At 41.8% G+C, this 19,135-nt stretch overlaps 1 protein-coding gene across 4 annotated transcripts in view; it reads left to right on the plus strand.

The window, feature by feature from the left end:
• LOC140194964 (urea transporter 2-like) overlaps positions 1 to 19,135 on the plus strand; it is a 93,005-nt gene that overhangs the window by 26,216 nt on the left and 47,654 nt on the right. For 2 of the 4 annotated variants that reach the window (XM_072252446.1, XM_072252445.1), the window contains exons 3-4: positions 5,509 to 5,650; positions 16,744 to 16,933. In XM_072252446.1, coding sequence (XP_072108547.1) covers positions 5,509 to 5,650; positions 16,744 to 16,933 — 332 coding nt within the window. Of the gene's footprint in view, positions 1 to 5,259; positions 5,356 to 5,452; positions 5,651 to 16,743; positions 16,934 to 19,135 lie in introns of those variants that run through there. The other 2 variants (XM_072252447.1, XM_072252450.1) reach the window with 2 other exon arrangements.

A 19,135-nucleotide genomic window follows, 5' to 3' on the forward strand; every position in this document is an offset into this window, starting at 1 on the left:
TGGATAGAGAATTGGTTGGCAGACAGGAAGCAAAGAGTGGGAATAAATGGGACCTTTTCAGAATGGCAGGCAGTGACAAGTGGGGTACCGCAAGGCTCAGTGTTGGGACCCCAGTTGTTTACAATATATATTAATGACTTAGACAAGGGAATTAAATGCAGCATCTCCAAGTTTGCGGATGACACGAAGCTGGGTGGCAGTGTTAGCTGTGAGGAGGTTGCTAAGAGGATGCAGGGTGACTTGGATAGGTTAGGTGAGTGGGCAAATTCATGGCAGATGCAATTTAATGTGAAGTTATCCACTTTGGTGGCAAAAATAGGAAAACAGATTATTATCTGAATGGTGGCCGATTAGGAAAAGGGGAGGTGCAACGAGATCTGGGTGTCATTATACACCAGTCATTGAAAGTGGGCATGCAGGTACAGCAGGCGGTGAAAAAGGCGAATGGTATGCTGGCATTTATAGTGAGAGGATTCGAGTACAGGAGCAGGGAGGTACTACTGCAGTTGTACAAGGCCTTGGTGAGACCACACCTGGAGTATTGTGTGCGGTTTTGGTCCCCTAATCTGAGGAAAGACATCCTTGCCATAGAGGGAGTACAAAGAAGGTTCACCAGATTGATTCCTGGGATGGCAGGACTTTCATATGATGAAAGACTGGATCGACTAGGCTTATACTCTCTGGAATTTAGAAGATTGAGGGGAGATCTGATTGAAATGTACAAAATTCTAAAGGGATTGGACAGGCTAGATGCAGGAAGATTGTTCCTGATGTTGGGGAAGTCCGGAACGAGAGGTCACAGTTTGAGGATAAAGGGGAAGCCTTTTAGGACTGAGATGAGGAAAAACTTCTTCACACAGAGACTGGTGAATCTGTGGAATTCTCTGCCACAGGAAACAGTTGAGGCCAGTTCATTGGCTATATTTAAGAGGGAGTTTGATATGGCCCTTGTGGCTAAAGGGATCGGGGGTATGGAGAGAAGGCAGGTACAGGGTTCTGAGTTGGATGATCAGCCATGATCATGCTGAATGGCGGTGCAGGCTCGAGGGCCAAATGGCCTACTCCTGCACCTATTTTCTATGTTTCTATGTTTCTATAACTACCTCATGTTGAATGCTGAGCAACTGAGCCTTCTTGACCAACCACCCATGCAAGAGCTTGTCAAATGCCTTGCTAAGATCCATGTCCATCCACTGCCTTGTCTTTATCAACTTTCCTAGTAACTTCCTCTAAAATCTCCATAAAATTGTTTAGATATGACCTACCACACACAAAGCCATGCTAACTGTCCCCTATGAGTTCATGTCTATCCAAATACTCATATATCCGGTCCATTAGAATACCTTCCAGTAACTTTCCCATTAGTGATGTCAGGTCCCACCAGCCTATAATTGCTTGATTTATTTTTAGAGCCTCTCGTAAACAGCGGAACAACATTAGCTATCTCCAATCCTGGGACCTCATTTGTCGCTAGGGATGATTTAAATATCTCTGCTAGGCCCCCAGCAATTTTTGCACTTGCCTCCAACAGGGTTGAAGGGAACACCTGGTTGGGCCCTGGGGATTTATCCACCCTAATTTTCCTCAAGACATCAAACACCTCCTCCTCTGCAATCTGTATCAGGTCCATGACCTGGCTGCTGCTTTGCCTCACTTCCATAGATTCTGTGTCCATTTCCAGAGCAAACACAGATGCAAAATAAGTCAATTTAAGATCTCGCCCACCTCTTTTGGCTCCACACATAGATTACTATTCTGATCTTCTGGAGGACCAATTTTGTCACTTGCAATCCTTTTGCTCTGAACATATCTGTAGAATCCTTAGGATTCTCCTTCACTTGTCTGCTAGGGCAACCTCGTACCTCCTTTCAGCCCTTCTGATTTCTTTCTTAAGTATTTTCTTGCATTTCTTATCCTCCTCAAGAACCTCATTTGTACCAACCTGCCTATATCAGGTATGCAACTCCTTTTTTTTTCTTAACCAGGGAGGGCCTCAATACCTCTTGAAAGCCAAGGTTCCCTAAACCTGTTACTTTACCTTTTATTTTGACAGACACATACAAGCTTTGTACTCTCAAAATTTCACTTTTGAAGGACTCCCACTTATAAATATACATTTGTCAGAAAACAGCCTGTCCCAATGCACACTTGCCACATCCTTTCTGATATCATCAAAATTGGCCTCTCGCCAATTTAGAATCTAAACCCGCAGACCTGACCTATCTTTTACCACGTTTATTTTGAAACTGATGGCATTATGATCACCAAATGCAGAGTGTTCCGTTACACAAACTTCTGTCACCTGCCCAGTAAAGAAAAGGAAAGTAAAATGAGGAGGAGACTGATTTTTAAAAGAACATCTAAACAGAATTTAAGTGCTTCTATTGGTATGTAATAAGGAAAAGAGAATGCAACCTATCATATCTCAAATTCTTGTCTGAGCCATGTTATTTTGCTTGGAAAGGAACTGACATTATTTCATTAATATTGGGTAAAAGTTCTGAAACACTATCCAAAAACTTATTTTTATTTATTAATTTATGGGATGCAAGCGTTGCCAGCCAAGCCATTTATTGCCCATCCCTAGTTGCCCTTGAGAAGATGGTGATGAGCTGCCTTCTTCAACTGCTGCAGTCCCTGAGGTGTAAGTACCCCCACAGTGCTGTTAGGGATGGAATTCCATGATTTTGACCCAGCAACAATGAAGGAATGGCAATATGTTTCCAAGTCAGGATGGTGAGTGACCAGGAAGAGGATTTCCAAGTGATGGTGTTCCCACGTATCTGCTGTTCTCGTCCTTCTAGACGGTACTGGTCACGGGTCTGGAAGGTGCTGCTTTAGGAACTTCGGTGTGTTGTTGCCGTGCATCTTGTAGATAGTACACACTGTTGCAACGGTTCGTCGATGGTGGAAGGATTGGAGGCTTGTGGAAGAGTTACCAATCAAGTGGGCTGCCTTTGTACTGGATGGTGTCAAGTTTCTTGACTGTTGATGGAGCTGCACTCATACAAGCAAGTGGCAAGTATTCCATTATACTCCTGACCTGAGCCTTGTGGTTGGTGGACAGGCTCTGGGAAGTCAGGAGGTGAGTTACACACCGCAGGATTCCTAGCCTTTGACCTGCTCTGGTAGCCATGGTGTTTATATGGCTAGACTAGTTCAGTTTCCTGTCAATGGTAACCTCCAGAATGTTGATACTAGGGTATTCAGTGATGACTGAATGTCAAGGGATGATGGTTAGAGCCTCTCTTGTTAGTGATGGTCAATACCTGGCACTTGCATGGCTCGAATGTTACTTTCCATTTGTCAGCCCAAGCCTGGTTATTGTCAGGCTCCTGCTTCATTTGGGTATGAACTGCTTCACTATCTGAGGAGTCACGAACGGTGCAGAACATCGTGCAGTCATCTGCAAACGTCCCCACTTATGACAGAAGAAAGGTTATTGATGAAGCAGCTGAAGATGGTTGGTCCTAGGACACTTCCCTGAGAAACTCCTGCAGTGATGTCCTGAGGATGAAATGATTGACCTCCAGCCACCACAACCATCTTCCTTTGTGTCAGGTATGATTCCAACTAGTGGAGGGTTTTCCCCCTAATTCCCATTGACTCCATTTTAGCTAGGGCACCTTGATGCCATACTCGGTCAAATGCTGCCTTGATGTTGGGGGCTATCACTCTCACCTCACCTCACCTCTGGTATTTAGCTCTTTGGTCCATGTTTGAACCAGGGAGGTGATGAGGTCAGGAGCTGAGTGGCCTTGATGGAACCCAGACTGGGCATCCATAAGCAGGTTATTGCCAAGCAGTTGCTGCATGATAGCACTGTTGATGACCCCTTCCATTACTTTGCTGATGGTTGGGAGTAGGTTGATAGAACGGTAATTGGCTGGGTGGACTTGTCCTGTTTCTTGTGTACAGAACATAACTGGGCAATTTTCCACATTGCCGGATAGATGCTGATGTTGTAGCTGTACTGGGACAGCTTGGCTAGTGGCGCAGACAGTCCTGAAGCACAAGTCTTCAGGACTATTGCCGGGATTTTGTCTGGCCCATAGCCTCCACAGTATCCAGTGCTTTCAGCCATTTCTTGATATCACGTGGAGTGAATTGGATTGGCTGTATACTGAGATCTGGGATGCTGGGGACTTCTGGAGGAGGCCGAGCTGAATCACCTACTCAGCATTTCTGACTGAAGGTTGTTGCAACAGGTGCCGGCACAGCTTCTACAAACAGAAGGACTGCACTGGTTCCAAGTCAGATCATGACCTCTTTCTCAAAAAACAATTCGGGATAGTTCAATAAAACCTGGCCTTGACAGTGATATCTGCATCCCGTGAATGAACAATACTGAAAATGAAGCAATTGTACGTGGTTAAACAGCAGACTTTTCCCTGTGAAAGTACAACAGAGGTTTTGCATCGATTGGTCTCCAGTAAATTCTATCATGCTATTGTTAGTAAATTGCAGAGATTCTCACTTCCTCTGGCACAATTGTGCTAAAGCATTGACCAAATTTGAATCCATCTGGATCCTACCTATCCAAAACCCACACCAAACATATGATCAAATAATCCAAATTGAGGACTGTCTTTTTGTCACTGGTGCTAAACTGGAAGTCTGTCTTTCTTCTCAAATTGATGTAAACAACTCGAAGAGCAGATGAGTTACCCTAACTAGCACTTATCCCTCAGCTACAACCTTTAAAACATATTAATAGACAGACCATTTTATTTTGTTCTTAAATTGGCCTTTGGTGAAATTAGAGGCAAAATAGAATAATCTATTTTGTACCTTTATTCAAAGCACATATTGCTTCCAGTGTTTTGAAGTCGATTGCTGTTTTTACTTACAGCGTATTATGATACTTACTCTTCAAAAATTCCATTAGCTGCAAGCATCCTGAGCACAAAAGTGTTGCTGAATAAATGTAAGTTCTTTCTGTGTGTTAGAAACTTGAATTGCTGCTAAGGTGATGACTTGAGTCTGCTAAGGTATGTTAGTTGAATTGATAAGGTGAAGGTTTCCGACATCATAACAGAGGCTTGGAATTATTTAGTTTACTCCTGGAGTAAAGCCATTTCAAGCTATCGTAACTTTCCATGTGCCAAATTATGAATTTCTGTAAACTTTTCATAAGTAATTTATTAATCGATAAGAAAGTGAAATATTTCATCATATATGCAAAATACCCCAGGCAGTGCAATTACATGCTCATTAAACAACATTGCAAACTTGATAGCAATCTGCTTTTAGATTTTACACTTGTACTTCTGCCGCATAAAAGCATTAGATCCTTCCCTGGAGTTTAGCATTGAAGGCAAAAAAAGCTTGAGTATTTGAATTGAAATTCTACAGGTAAGTACGGCTTTGTATCTAAGATATATTTTCACATCAATTCACAGCTTCATTTTAACTGAGATTTATTTCAATGCACTTGTTTTGTACAAAATAGTAGATATGTAAATTCTGAACAGATATGGTTACCAGATATTCTTTTGATATTATGAGGAACAAAATCCATTCATGGAGCAAAAGAAAACAACTGTTGTGGAGTTACCAATCGTGCAGCAAAATAACACTAAAGGTGTCTTTTTGAAAGGAGTAGGCTATCTGTCTGGCGATATGAAAGAATTTGGTTCCTGGATCAAAGGTAAGTGAATATTGACATTCTATTCTCATTATGATGTGTCAACATTGCAAGAAAATATGTTTTAAACGAACAGCTTGTGAAAGAAGGCAGAGATTTATTTCGGAGATAAATGGAAATCACATTAATATATCTACATTTGGGTACCATAGATGTAAAAAAGAACTTTGCCAATAAACATAGCCAAAATAGCTGTACATTTTTCTGATTAGTAGCAGGGAAAATTGTTTCAGGGGTTATTGAATGCTGCGATAATTTCTGGACTGCTGAAATTTGGTATTGTCAGGCCAAGGACATGGTCAAAAATAAATGACATAAAATGGAAGTCACATAAGTCCTGAGCTTTCATTGGGAACGGGGATAATTTACAGAATATTTTATCAGAAGGTGAAATGATTTGGTCACAATTTTTAAAAAACGATTATAGACACAAGAATCTGCATCTAACAATTTCAGTCTCACCTCTCCTCTCACTTTTTTTACTAGCTATTGGCCTTCACAATGCTGATGCAGATTCTTGATCTAAAATGTGAACTACCCTGCAGATGCTGCTTGACCCTCTGAGTTCTTCCAGCCCTTTATCTTTTGCAGAAGATTAATGTACATCTTTATCTGCAAATTGCTTAAAAGAAGTAAATGGTAGTTTTTTTTCTTGATGCATTATCTTGTAGTATGTTCTTTGGTAAAACATTTCCTGGTCTTCCACTTCAATGCAAGTTTGTATTTATACAGCATCATTAACAAAGGAAGATTTCCTAATAAACTTAACAAGGACACGATAAAACAAATATTAACAGAGGTAACAGTCTGATTAAAGAGGGATTTTTTTTTGAGAAAGCCTGAAAGGAAAGAGATTTGGCATGAACTTTCAGATCAGAACATCTAAACCTCCAAAAGCACAGTCGCTCAGGGTAGGCAATGGAAATTATCATTAGAACAGACATAGCATCTCAAAGAATTAAAAGGCAGGATCTGATTACTGAGATAGGGAACAAATAATTCTGCAGAGATTTGAATAGAGTATAAGAATTTACGGTATAGAGTTTTAATGGGTCGAGCCTTTAAACGACAGCAAAAGCAAGGCTGCCGAGCCTTTGTTATTTGGTGCTGGTCAGAGAACAAACACCAGAGTTTTGTCTGAACTGAGCTGTATGAGAAACAGAGTCAGGAGGTTATTGGAAAAACAAAGTCTGCAGATAACCCATTTCTCCTCCTAGTTTGGACGTGTGGAGCAAATCCAAATTGACTGCATATATCAATAATTGTTCCATTGGTCAACAACCCTGTGAAAAACGGTATCTCCATTTTAGATTAGAAGCGTGTTTAACATAAATAGAAAATCAAAGATTCTGGAAAGTCAGTCAGACAGACAGCATTGGAGGAGATACAAGCAGCATTTTTTCAGATGTGAATTCAGTAACATAAAACACAAACTCTATATCTGCATCCACACTTACATTTCCAGCATTTTTAGTTGTTATTTTAGAGTTTCATTCTCTACAATTTCTTTGCACTTTGAATTTATTTTAACTTAATACTGATGTAGCTTATGTTCCTATCCCTGGGTCATCCTTAACCTATTCAAACAAGCATTAAAATTATTTTTTTACTATTAATTTATTAATTAATGAACTCTATCAAATATCCTCAACTTCCATAATTTTATTTGGTACTGTAATTACATTGTCAAAAAGATTTAAAGCTGTGAGCTATTCTAATTAAGTAGAGGAGTAACTTAATATTTGTCCTTCAAACAACATTACTAAAATTAAAATCTAGCCTTGACCAGTTTGCTGATGTTGGAATGCTGATTATCTAATCTCTCCCCATATCTAAAATCCCACAGTCCAGGTTATATCCTGGAACCTCCTTTTCAGGCTCTACAACACAACCATATCCTTCTTGTAGTGTGTTGACTAAAAGTACTCCACGTATGGACTAACCAATGTTTTATCCAATTGCAACATAATACCTCAACTCTTATAAGACCATAAAATATAGGAGCAGAATTAGACCATTCGGCCCATTGAGTCTGTTTTGCCATTCTAACAGGGCTGATTTATTATCCCTCTCAACCCCATTCTTTTGCCTTCCCATCGTAACCTTGGCAGTCCTGACTAATCAAGAAATTATCAACCTCTACTTTAAATATACTCAATGACTTGGCCTCCAAGCTATCTGTGGCAATGAATTCCACAGTTTCACAACCCTCTGGCTAAAGAAATTCCTCCTCATCTCTGTTCCAGATGAAAGTCCCTCTATTCTGAGGCTGTGCCTTCTGGTCCTAGACTCACCCACTATAGAAAACATCCTCTCCACGTCCACTCAATCTAAGCCTTTCAACATTCAATAGATTTCAATGACATCCCCTCTTATTCTTCTAAACTCCAGCAAGTACAGGCCCAGAGTCATCAAACGCTTCTCATACATTAACCCTTTCATTCCCAGTATCATTCTTGTGAACCTCATCTGGACCCTATCCAATGCCAGCACATAAGGGGCCCAAAATTGCTCACTGTACTCTAAATGCATTCTGACCAATGCTTTATAAAGCCTCAGCATCACAATCTTGCTCTTATATGCTAGTCTTCTCAAAATGAATGCCAAAATTGTATTTGCCTTCCTTACCATTGGTTCAACCTGCAAGTTAACCTTTAGGGAATCCTGCACAAGGACTCTCAAAACCCTTTGCACCACTATATTTTGAGTTTTCTCCCTGTTTAGAAAATTAACTGTGTTTTTATTCCTTCTACCAAAGTGCATGACCATACACTTCCCTACACCATATTCCACCTGCCACTTCTTTGCCCATTCTCCCAATCTGTCTAGGTCTTTCTGCAGACTTCCTGCTTCCTCAACACTCCCTGCCCCTCCACCTATCTTTGTATTGTCTGTAAACCTAGCCACAAAGCCAATCAATTCCATCATCCAAATTGCTGACCTACAGTATATTGTGAAAAGAAGTGGTCACAATATCGACCCCTGCGGAACACCACTAGTCACCGGCAGCCATCCAGAATAGGCCTCCTTTATCTTTACTCTTTGTCTCCTGCCAGTCAGCTAATCTTTTATCCATGCTAGCATCTTTCCTGTAATTCCATGTGCTTTTATCTTGTTCAGCAGCCTCATGTGTAGCACCTTGTCAAAGGCCATCTGAGAATCCAAGTAAACAACATCCACTGACTCTCCTTTGTCTATCTTGCCTGTTATTTCCTCAATGAATTCCAACGGATTTGTTAGGCAGGATTTCCCCTCAAGGAAACCATGCTGTCTTTGGCCTATTTCGTCTCGTTCCTCCAAGTACCCCGAATCCTCATCCAAAATAATGGACTTGAACATCTTCCCAATCACTGAAGTCAGGCTAACAGACCTATAATTTCCTCTCTTCTGCCTCCCTCCTTTCTGAAAGAGTGGAGTGACATTTGCAATTCTCCAATCCTCCAGAATCTAGTGATTCTTGACAGATCATTATTAACTCCTCCATGGGGTGTAGTCCATCTGGTCCAGGTAACTTATCTAATTTCAGACCTTTCAGCTTCCCAAGCACCTTCTTCTTAGTAATTGCAACTACACTTACTTCTGCCCACTGATACCCTTGAATTTAAGACATACTGCTTGTGTCTTCCACAGTGAAGACTGACACAAAATAATTATTAAGTCTGTCCGCCATTTCTTTGTCCCCCAGTACTATCTCTCCAGCATCATTTTTCTGTGGTTCAACATCCATTCTCAACTCTCTTTTACTCTTTAAGTATCTGAAAAAATGTGCCCTCTTTAGTATTACTGGCTAGTTTACCTTCATATTTCATCTTTTCCCTTCTTGTGTTTTTTTTAGTTGCCTTCTGTTGGTTATTAAAAGCTTCCCGATAGTCCAGCTTCCCAACTAATTTTTGCTACTTATGCCCTCTCTTTTTGCAGTGCCTTCCGAATTGCCCCCAGAACCTCTAGCCACTGTTTTCTGCTGTCAGTCCTGCTAGTGTCCCATTCCAATCAACTTTGGCCAGCTCCTCTTTCATGCCTCTGCAGTTCCTTTTACTCCACTGTAAAGTAAATCATCTGACTTTAGTTTCTCCCTCTCAAACTGCAGGGTGAATTCTATCATATTATGATCACTGCCTCCTATGTGTTCCTTTACATTCTATGCCTTGACCTTCGAAGGCAAGCATGTTATATATCTTTTTCACCACCCTAACCAACTGTGTTGATTCTTTCAGAAAACTGTGGCCTTGAATGCCTCAGACTTTCTGTTAATCAACATTGCTTAGTGTCTTACCATTTGCTATATACTATATGCGCTGTCTTGAAATTCAAAATACATCATTTTGCACTCGAGGATTAAGTTCCATCTGTCAATGCTCTAACCAATTTTCCAACTGATCTGTATCCTACTTAGCTTTCGACAACCTTCCACGCTTTCCGTTAATACTAACAATTTTGAGTCACATATAAACTTACTAATCATACCTTCTACATATAGTACGCGTCAAAGTCATTAATATATATCACAAACAGCAATATCCTTGCTTTTTTCAGAGATCCTCAGGTAGTTCTCATCTGGCCCTGGTAATTTATCCACCCTATTGTGATCATTTAACAGCTCCAATTTATTAATACTTACAGTATATGGTCTGAACAATCCACATATTCCTCCCAAAACTCATTATCCTTGTGTCCTTCTGCTTGGCGAATACAAAAAAAAGTATACCTTTGGGACCTCACCCGTATTCCTTGGCTCCACACAAAGGTTGCCCCTTTGGTACCTGAAGGAATCCACGGTTTCCGTAGCTACCCTCTTGGTCCTTGGTCTTAAAAAGTAAATTGGGATTCTCCTTAATCTTCCCTGCCAAGGATACTACATGACCTCTTTTTATTTGTCTTCCTGATTTACTTCTCAAGCACTCTTCTACACCCTCTATAATACTTAAGAGACACAAGAGACTGGAGGTGCTGTAAGCTGGAGCAAAAAACAAATGGCTAGAGGAACCCAAGTTCAACCTTCCCTTTGCCTGCACCCTGACCCGTTAAGTTCCTCCAGCAGCTTGTTTTTGGCTGATGACTGCGGTTGTTTATGCCTGTCACAGGGTTCCTTTATTTTCCTGATCAATAACCTTCGTCATCCAGCACTCCCTAATCTTTTCGTCTTGCTTTTCACCCTTACTGGAACATGCTGGCCCTGAACTTCCACTAACTCTCTTTCAAACAGTTCCTGTTTAGAGTAGTACAGCATGAAATAGGCCCTTTAACCCAACTGGCCCATGCTGACCATGGCATCCTCCCTTAAAGAATCAGTTACCCCACTTCACCCATAACCTTCCAAACCCCTCCTCCATGTACTTTTGTATTTCTTCTTAAATGCTGCAACGGTACCCGGCTTAAAAACCTCCTCTAAAATCTCACCCTAGGTACTCACCATCCTTTGTACAAAGAAGTTACCTCTCAGGTCTCTTTTTACTCGCTCTCTCTCTTATCTTGTATCTGTGCCCTCTAATTTTGGACTCCCCAACCCTCACCCATTCAGAAATCAATGCTACTTCACAAGTATGCCACCTGGCAAGCCAGACCTCTCTTTGTTAATTTACTTCTTTTGTTCCTTAAATACTTTTCCTTACTTAGAGAAGATCATATTCATTAGACATTGCATTGTGTCTTGGAAGAAGCCGCATGCTGATGTTCCCAGGAAGCACAAGCTTGGGATCCTCTCTAACTGTTGCTTCATTACCTGGTTGACCGACATGCTACAGGCACTTGTTTACTGCAAATAAAAACTAAGCTTTTAGAAAATCTAAATAATAAATGGAGGCAGCACCACGGCATAACAGTTAGCATAATGCTTTGTCAGCACCAGTGATTTGAGTTCAATTCCACCTCTGTCTGTAAAGTTATTTGTATCTTCTCCCTGTGACTACAGTGGTTTCCTCTGGATGCACTGGGTTCCTCCCACATTCCCAAAATACACCAGTTCAAAGGTCAAAGGTCAAAGCTCAAAGTAAATTTCAAAGTACATATATGTCCCCATCTACAACCCTGAGATTAATTTTCTTGGGGGAACATTACAGAATCAATGAAAGACCACACCCAACAGGGCAGACAAACAACCAGTGTGCAAAAACAAATGATAAGTAAGTAATAAATATCGAAAGCTTGAGATGAAGAGTCCTTGAAAGTGAGTCCATAGACTGTGAAGAGTCCTGCCAAAGGGTCTCTGCCCGAAACATCAACTGTACTTCTTTCCATAGATGCTGCCTGGCCTGCTGAGTTCCTCCAGCATTTTGTGCTTGTTGCTTGGATTGTGAGAACAGTTCACTGATGGATCAAGTGAAGTTGTGTGGTTTATCCCCACTGTTTCAAAAGCCCAGTGGTGGAGGAGTAATAACCGTTCCTGGACCAGGTGCTGTGGTTCCTGAGGCTCCTGCACCTTCTTCCTGATGGCAGCTGTGAGAAGAGAGCATGTCTGTGGTGGGGGTGGGGGGGGGGAGGAGAGGGGGTGTCCCCAGTGGTGGATGCAGCTTTCCTGCGACAGCGTTCAGTGTAGATGTGCTCAATGGAGGCAATGGCTTTACCCATGAGGGATTGAATCGTAACCACTACTTCTGTGGGAATTTTTGTTCGAGGGCATTGGTGTTCCCATACCAGGCTGTGATGCAGCCAGTCAATAGACTCTCCACCACACATAGAATGGTTGGTAACATGGGTGTATTTGGGCAGTGGGGGCTTGTTGAGTTGGAAGGGCCTGTTACTATGGTGTATCTCTAAATAAATATATTAAATATAAATTAAATAAATAAAATTTGGAAATTAAATCATCCACGCTCAGTAAACACTAAAATCAACATTGTGTAGCTTTTCCATAGGAGTGTGTTGAATGGGGAAGGCTATTACACTTTCTGGTTCATCTCTTGCTGTCCTGGTGGATAAGATGGAGACAGTGTGTTGTTATCTGGATGCCGGCACCAATGAATATTAAAGTTAATGCTTAAGTTGCACTCAACGTCAATGCCAAAAGTAAAGCATCAGGCCTTGGGTGCAGTGTGAAAGAGAGTTAATGGCTCACAAGTCAGTGAAAACATAACCTAGTTAGTTTATCTCGGCAGACTTAACTGGAAAACTGTAGGTCTTTCTGGGTGTGTGAGTGGGTGGATGGGAGAGGTGGAAACAGGGCTTGTTTTGCCAGTGTTGTTTCTGCAGCCTGTATTGTCCTGTGGAACATTTTTGGCATTCTACATTGGCGATGCAATGTGAGGCGACACTTGCAAGCCGTCCCCACGCATCTCTGGTGCGCTGCTCGTTAACACCAGTGACGCATTTCACTATCGGTCTTGATCTATATGTGATGAATAAACCTGATTCCGAACCTAAAGGAAAGGATTGATGAATTGAGATGCAGCAGCAGGTGCGTGGAGGAATCTTACAAAATACAATAATTAGATAAACTCCAACAGGATAGGAAAAAGAAACGAGAGAAAATCTACAGATGCTGGAAATCCAGGAAACACACACAAAATGCTGGAGGAACTCAGCAGGCCAGGCAGCATCTATGGAAAAGAGTAAACAGTCGACATTTCAGGCCAAGACCCTTCATCAGGACTGAAGAAAAAAGATGAGGTCAGAGTGAGAAAGTGGAGGAAGGGGAGGAAGAAGTGCAAGTTAGTAGGTGAGAGGTGAAACTGGGAGTGGGAGAGGGGTGAAGTAAAGAGCTGGGAAGCCGATAGGTGAAAGAGATAAAGAGCTGGAGAAGGGGGAATCTGATAGGAGAGGACAGAAGACCATGGAGCACCAGAGGGGGGTGATGGGCAGGTAAGGAGATGAGATGAGAGAGGGACATGAGAAGGGGAATGGTGAAGTTGGAGGAAGTTACCAAAGCTCAAGAAATCAACATCAGGTTGGAGGCTCCAGACAGAATATAGGTGTTGTTCCTCCAACCTGAATGTGGCCTCATCACAACAGTAGAGGAGGCCATGGATTGACATATCTGAATGGGAATGGGAAGTGGAATTAAAATGAGTGGCCACTGCGAGATCCCACTTCTTCTGTCAGACGAAGCATAGGTGCTTGGCAAACCTCTTTCGCAATCTACATCAGATCTCACTGATTTACAGGAGGCCACACCAGAATCACTGGATACAGTAGGTGACCCCAACTGACTCACAGGTGAAGTGTTGCCTCACTTGGAAGGTAAGATACCCTGAATGGTAGTGAGGGAGGTGGTGTAGGGGCAGGTGTAGCACTTGTTTCACTTGCAAGGATAAGTACCAGAAGGGAGGTCAGTGGGGAGGGACGATTGGAGAAGAGAGTTGCATAGGGAGTGGGGGGGGGGGGAGGGAAAGATGTGCACGATGATGGGGTCCCGTTGGAGATGGCGGACGTTATGGAGAATTATATGCTGGATGCGAAGGCTGGATGTGAGGACACGAGGAACCCTATTCCAGGTTAATGGGGTGATGGCAGACTTGCACAAAATGGAAGATATGTAGGTGAGGGCTGCGTTGATGGTGCAGGGCCCCTTTCTTTGAAAAAGGAGGACATCTCATTAGTTCTGAAATGAAAAGCCTCATGTTGAGAGCAGATGCTACAGAGACGGAGGAATTGAGAGAAAGGGATGGCATTTTTACAAGTGACAGAGTGGGAAGAGGTATATCCTGTCCTCACTGACCAAACCACCAGCCTCCACATGCAGCCATCTACAACAGGATCCCACCACCAAGCATATCTTTCCACTTTCCACAGAGATCGCTCCCTACACAACTCCCTTGTCCATTCGCCCCTCCCCACTGATCTCCCTCCTGGTACTTTTCCTTGCAAGCATAACAAATGCCACACCTGCCCCTACACCTCCTCCCTCAATACCATTCAGGGCCCCAATCAGTCCTTCTAGATGATGCGACATTTCACCTGTGAGTTTGTTGTGGGCATATACTGTGTCCAGTGATCCTAGTGTGACCTCCTGTATATCGGTGAGACCCAACATAGATTGGGAGACCACTTTGCCAAGCACCTACCCTCCATTTGCCAGAAAAAGCAGGATCTCCTATTGAATTCTACTTCCCATTCCCATTCTGACGTGTCAGTCCATGGCCTCTCTACTGCCATGATGAGGCCACACGCAGGCTGGAGAAGTGACACCTTGTATTCTGTCGAAGTAGCCTCCGACCTGATGGCATGAGTAGCAATTTCTCCAACTTCTGGTAATAGCACCCCCCCACCCTGTCCTTCACCATTCCCCATCCCCTTTTCCCTCGCTCACCTGAGCTCCTTACCTTCCCATCACCTCCCTCTGGTACTCCTCCCTGTTCCCTTTCTTTCATGGCCTTCTGTTCTCTCTTATCAGATACCCCCTTCTCCAGCCCTTTATCTCTTTCTCCCAGTTTCACCTGGCACCTACCACCCTGTACTTCTTTCTCCCCACTCCCCACTTTCTTAATCTGACTTCTCATCTTTTGTCTCCAGTCCTGAGGCAGGGTCTCGGCCCAATATGTCGACTGTTTACTCTTTTCCATAGATGCTTGCCGGCCTGCCGAGTTCCTCCAGCATTTTGTGTGTGTTAACAGGATAGAATATTTTGTGGATTCAAAAAGTAATGCTGGTGATTACACAATATTTAATTCTATTCAGAACTGCTTATGGAATAAACTTGCCCATGTCAGCATTCCCCAAGACTTGGGAACAGTCACCTATTACCTGGTAAATGGTAAGTCAAATCTACACCATGTAATAGCCAGTAACAACTCCAACAATAGAAAGTCAAACAGCCCTCTCGATGTTTAATAGCATTACAATCACCCGGACTCTACCTTCAATATTCTGGAGTCATGACTGACCAGAAATTCAATTGCACAACTCACATAATCTTGCGATTCCAGAACCAATTCAGATGCTGACTATCCTGCGGTGGGTGTCAAAGGTTATTTTAAGAGTGATTAGTCAAAAATTGTACAGTTTGCATTTTGAAAAGATATAGAAATATAAGATTGAATGTAAATTTGTTTGAGTTGTATATGCATGAATTTGGGTTGAAATGATTGACGTAGAGGGACGGGAAGATGGGAACTCTGAAATAAATGCGAATGCTGGAATAGCAGAACAGGCAGCGCCGATGAAGATGCAAAGAGTTAATGTTTCAGACTGAGAAGTAGGAACAGCTTGGCATGTTTCAAGTTACAGGGAAGGAGGAGGTTTACAGAAAACAAGGAGAATTAATATAATGGGGGTGAAAAAAAAGTGAAGAAGGCTTGTTTATCATTAATGATCTGTGAGAAGGTGTCAGAGTTGTACAGCACAGAAATGGGCCTATTGGCCTGTCAGTTCCCTGACAACCTTCTTGCTCAACTACCCTCATCCCATTTGTCCACATTAGATCCTTTTCCTTCTGCGCCTTGCCTATTGAAGTACCTGTCTAAAAATCTCTTTAAAAATTGTAATTGTATCTGGCTCTACCATCTAAATTTTAAATAGAGTGAAATTAATGAAGATAGCGAATGGAGGAGGTAAAACATTTTTAAAATACCATGCTGGAACTGTGGAAACCAATATTTTATGCAAAATAAGGGAAGTCTAATAAAAGAATAGGGAATGCTGGAAACGCTCAGCTGGTCATGCAGCACATGCAGAAAAAGCAAAACAGAGAAGAATGTTTCATTTCGACCGCATTTCATCAGAATGTACCAGTTCTGACACAAGCTGGAAATAACACAAGAAACTAAAAAGTTGGGTCTGTATTCCAGGTTATCTGAGAGGAAAGGGCAAGCACGAAAGCTGGAATTGTGGAAGTCAAGTAATAAGTTCTGACCAGTGTAACACACAAAGTCAGTAGATGAGATCCTATTCAGCAATTTCTCCTAAAATGATTGCACTAAGTACGCAGCAGATTTAATACATTGAATGTAAGATACAGTAGTTCAATGAACATCAAACATACATCAGAATTTCATTCAAAAAATCAGTGCAATTTTTTGAGTTACTATATAAAATACCTGCTGTAATAATGTTACTTTAGGCTTCAAATTACATTTGCATGGCAGCATCCAAAATCCACAGTTATAAGCCTGTTGTTCACAAAGTGATTTAATGGTCATATACTGTTTTCTCTGGCCATATTTCAGAGCAGAACATTATGTTTCAATTTATCGACTGGGTCATGCGTGGTACTGCTCAGGTGATGTTTGTCAACAATCCTCTGAGTGGGCTTGTTATTTTAATTGGACTCATTGTGCAGAATCCATGGTGGGCACTGAATGGCTTCCTTGGGACAGTGTTCGCAACTTTGTCGGCACTTTTGCTCAATCATGACAGGTAAATGTATGTTGGTAACAAATATGTGATGCTCAAACTGGTCTCATAAAAATTATTGAAATGGTGTTGTGAAATTTTCCACTTATTGTACCATTTTGTATACGAGTTTAATGTAAGATTCTGTCATTGATTGCCAAGAAACTAGCTTACAAACCTCTAGATCCCTTTAGTAATTCTCTAAGCAGTAACTAGGACCTCAGGGCAGAAGGGAAAAAAAAGATTAAACAGAGCTGACAATTGCTTGGAGATATGGACAAATTTAGGATAAAAGTGTGTATTCGGGAGGATACATTTTTGCTTTTGGAAAACCCAGAAGAGCAGGTTTCACCCATGTCCATCCAAATATATTGTCACAAACTGATTATCATTTGCAGTCTCCCATCCTGGCCACTGACAAACTTTCAGGCATATTAACGTTGAAACAACAGACAGGCAAGAAGAGGATGGAGTAATTATAGTTTAGAAGTTGAGAGAATGAAGTTTCAGTGGAAGATCAAAAGATGAAAAATATGATCTCATACCAATATACAGTTCTTTTCTGACCTTGAGGTTAGATGCAAGTAATTGACGCAGTTTGTGCAAGGGTGCATTCTTTTGCCTTCAAAGTTCCTGTTGAAACATATTGCCAAGTGTAAAATTTGAAATGAACCAGAACTCTCAGGCAACATTTAAAGTGTTTTTATTGCTTTAGTTCTTATCCATGTAAAATAGGTAACTTGGTAAATTTAGATTAATATGTCTTAAATCTGACTTATTACAAAACATAAAGAACATAGAAGAGTACAACATAGTAACAGGCCATTCAGCCCACAATATTGTGCCAAAACAGCTAAAAAGCAAATTTAAAAACAACCCAAACACTAATCCCTCCTACCTACAGCATGTCCATATCCCTCCAGCTTTCTTACATCTCTTAAAAACCTCCAATGTATTTCTCTCTACCACCATACCAGGCAGTGCATTCCAGGCATCCACAAATCTCTGAATAAAAAACTCACCCCTCACATCCCCCTGAACCTACCCCTTTTCACCTCAGTGCACGCCTTCTGGTATTAGATATTTCAACATTTCAACCCTGGGAAACAGATACCCTCTGTCCACTCTATCTCTGCCTCTCATAATCTTGTAAACCTCTGTCAGATCTCCCCTCAGCCTCTGGAGCTCCAGATAAAACAATCCAAATTTATCCAGCCTCTCATGATAGCACATGCCTTCTAAATAAGGTAGCACCCAGGTAAACCTCTGCTGCACCCTCTCCAATGCCTCAACATCCTTCCTACAGTGGGGCGACCAGAAATGTACGCAATACTCCAGATGACGCCAAAGCTAGAGATTTATAAAGTTGCAACATAACTTCTTGACTTTTGAACTCAATGCCTTGACTAATAAAAGCAAGCATTCCATAAGCCTCCTTAACCACTTCATCAACCTGTATAACTAATTTCAAGGAGTATGAGCTTGGATCCCAAAATCTCTCTGCTCAGCAACACTGTTAAAGATTTTGCCCTTACAGTGTACTGCCTCCTTGCATTTGCCCTCCAGGGGTGCAACACTTCACATTTATCTGGGTTAAACTCCATCTGCCATTTCTCTGCCCATATCTGCAACTGATCTATATTGTGCTCTATTCTTTGCCAGTCTTCTACAATACGCACAACTCCATCATTCTTGGTATCATCCACAAACTTACTGACCCACCCATCTACATTTTCACCCAGATCATTTATATATATCACAAACAGCAGAGATCCCTGCAGAAACCACTAATTACAGACCTCCAGTTTGAATAAGTTCCTTCTACCACTACCCTTTGTCCTCTATGCACAAGCCATTTCTGAATCCCAACAGCCAATTCGCCGTGGATTCCATGCATCGTAATCTTCTGGATTAGCCTCTCATGAGGGACTTTGTCAGACACCTTACTAAAATCCATGCAGACAACTTCCACTGCCCTACTCCTATCCATCTCTGTCATCACATTGTCAAAAAAATTATCAAGTTGGTAAGGCACAACTTGTCACACATTAAAGCCATGCTGACTCTCCCTAATCAGGCTAATGGTTTCCAAATGGTCATATATCCTATCCTTAAGAATTTTCTCCAGCAATTTCCCTACAACAGAAGTGAGACTCACCGGCCTATAGTTCCCAGGATTTTCCTTTGTTCCCTTCTTAAATAGAGGTATAACATTAGCCACTCTCC

Source organism: Mobula birostris, chromosome 3, assembly GCF_030028105.1.
Source record: "Mobula birostris isolate sMobBir1 chromosome 3, sMobBir1.hap1, whole genome shotgun sequence".
In the NCBI taxonomy this organism is placed as follows: Eukaryota; Metazoa; Chordata; class Chondrichthyes; order Myliobatiformes; family Myliobatidae; genus Mobula; species Mobula birostris.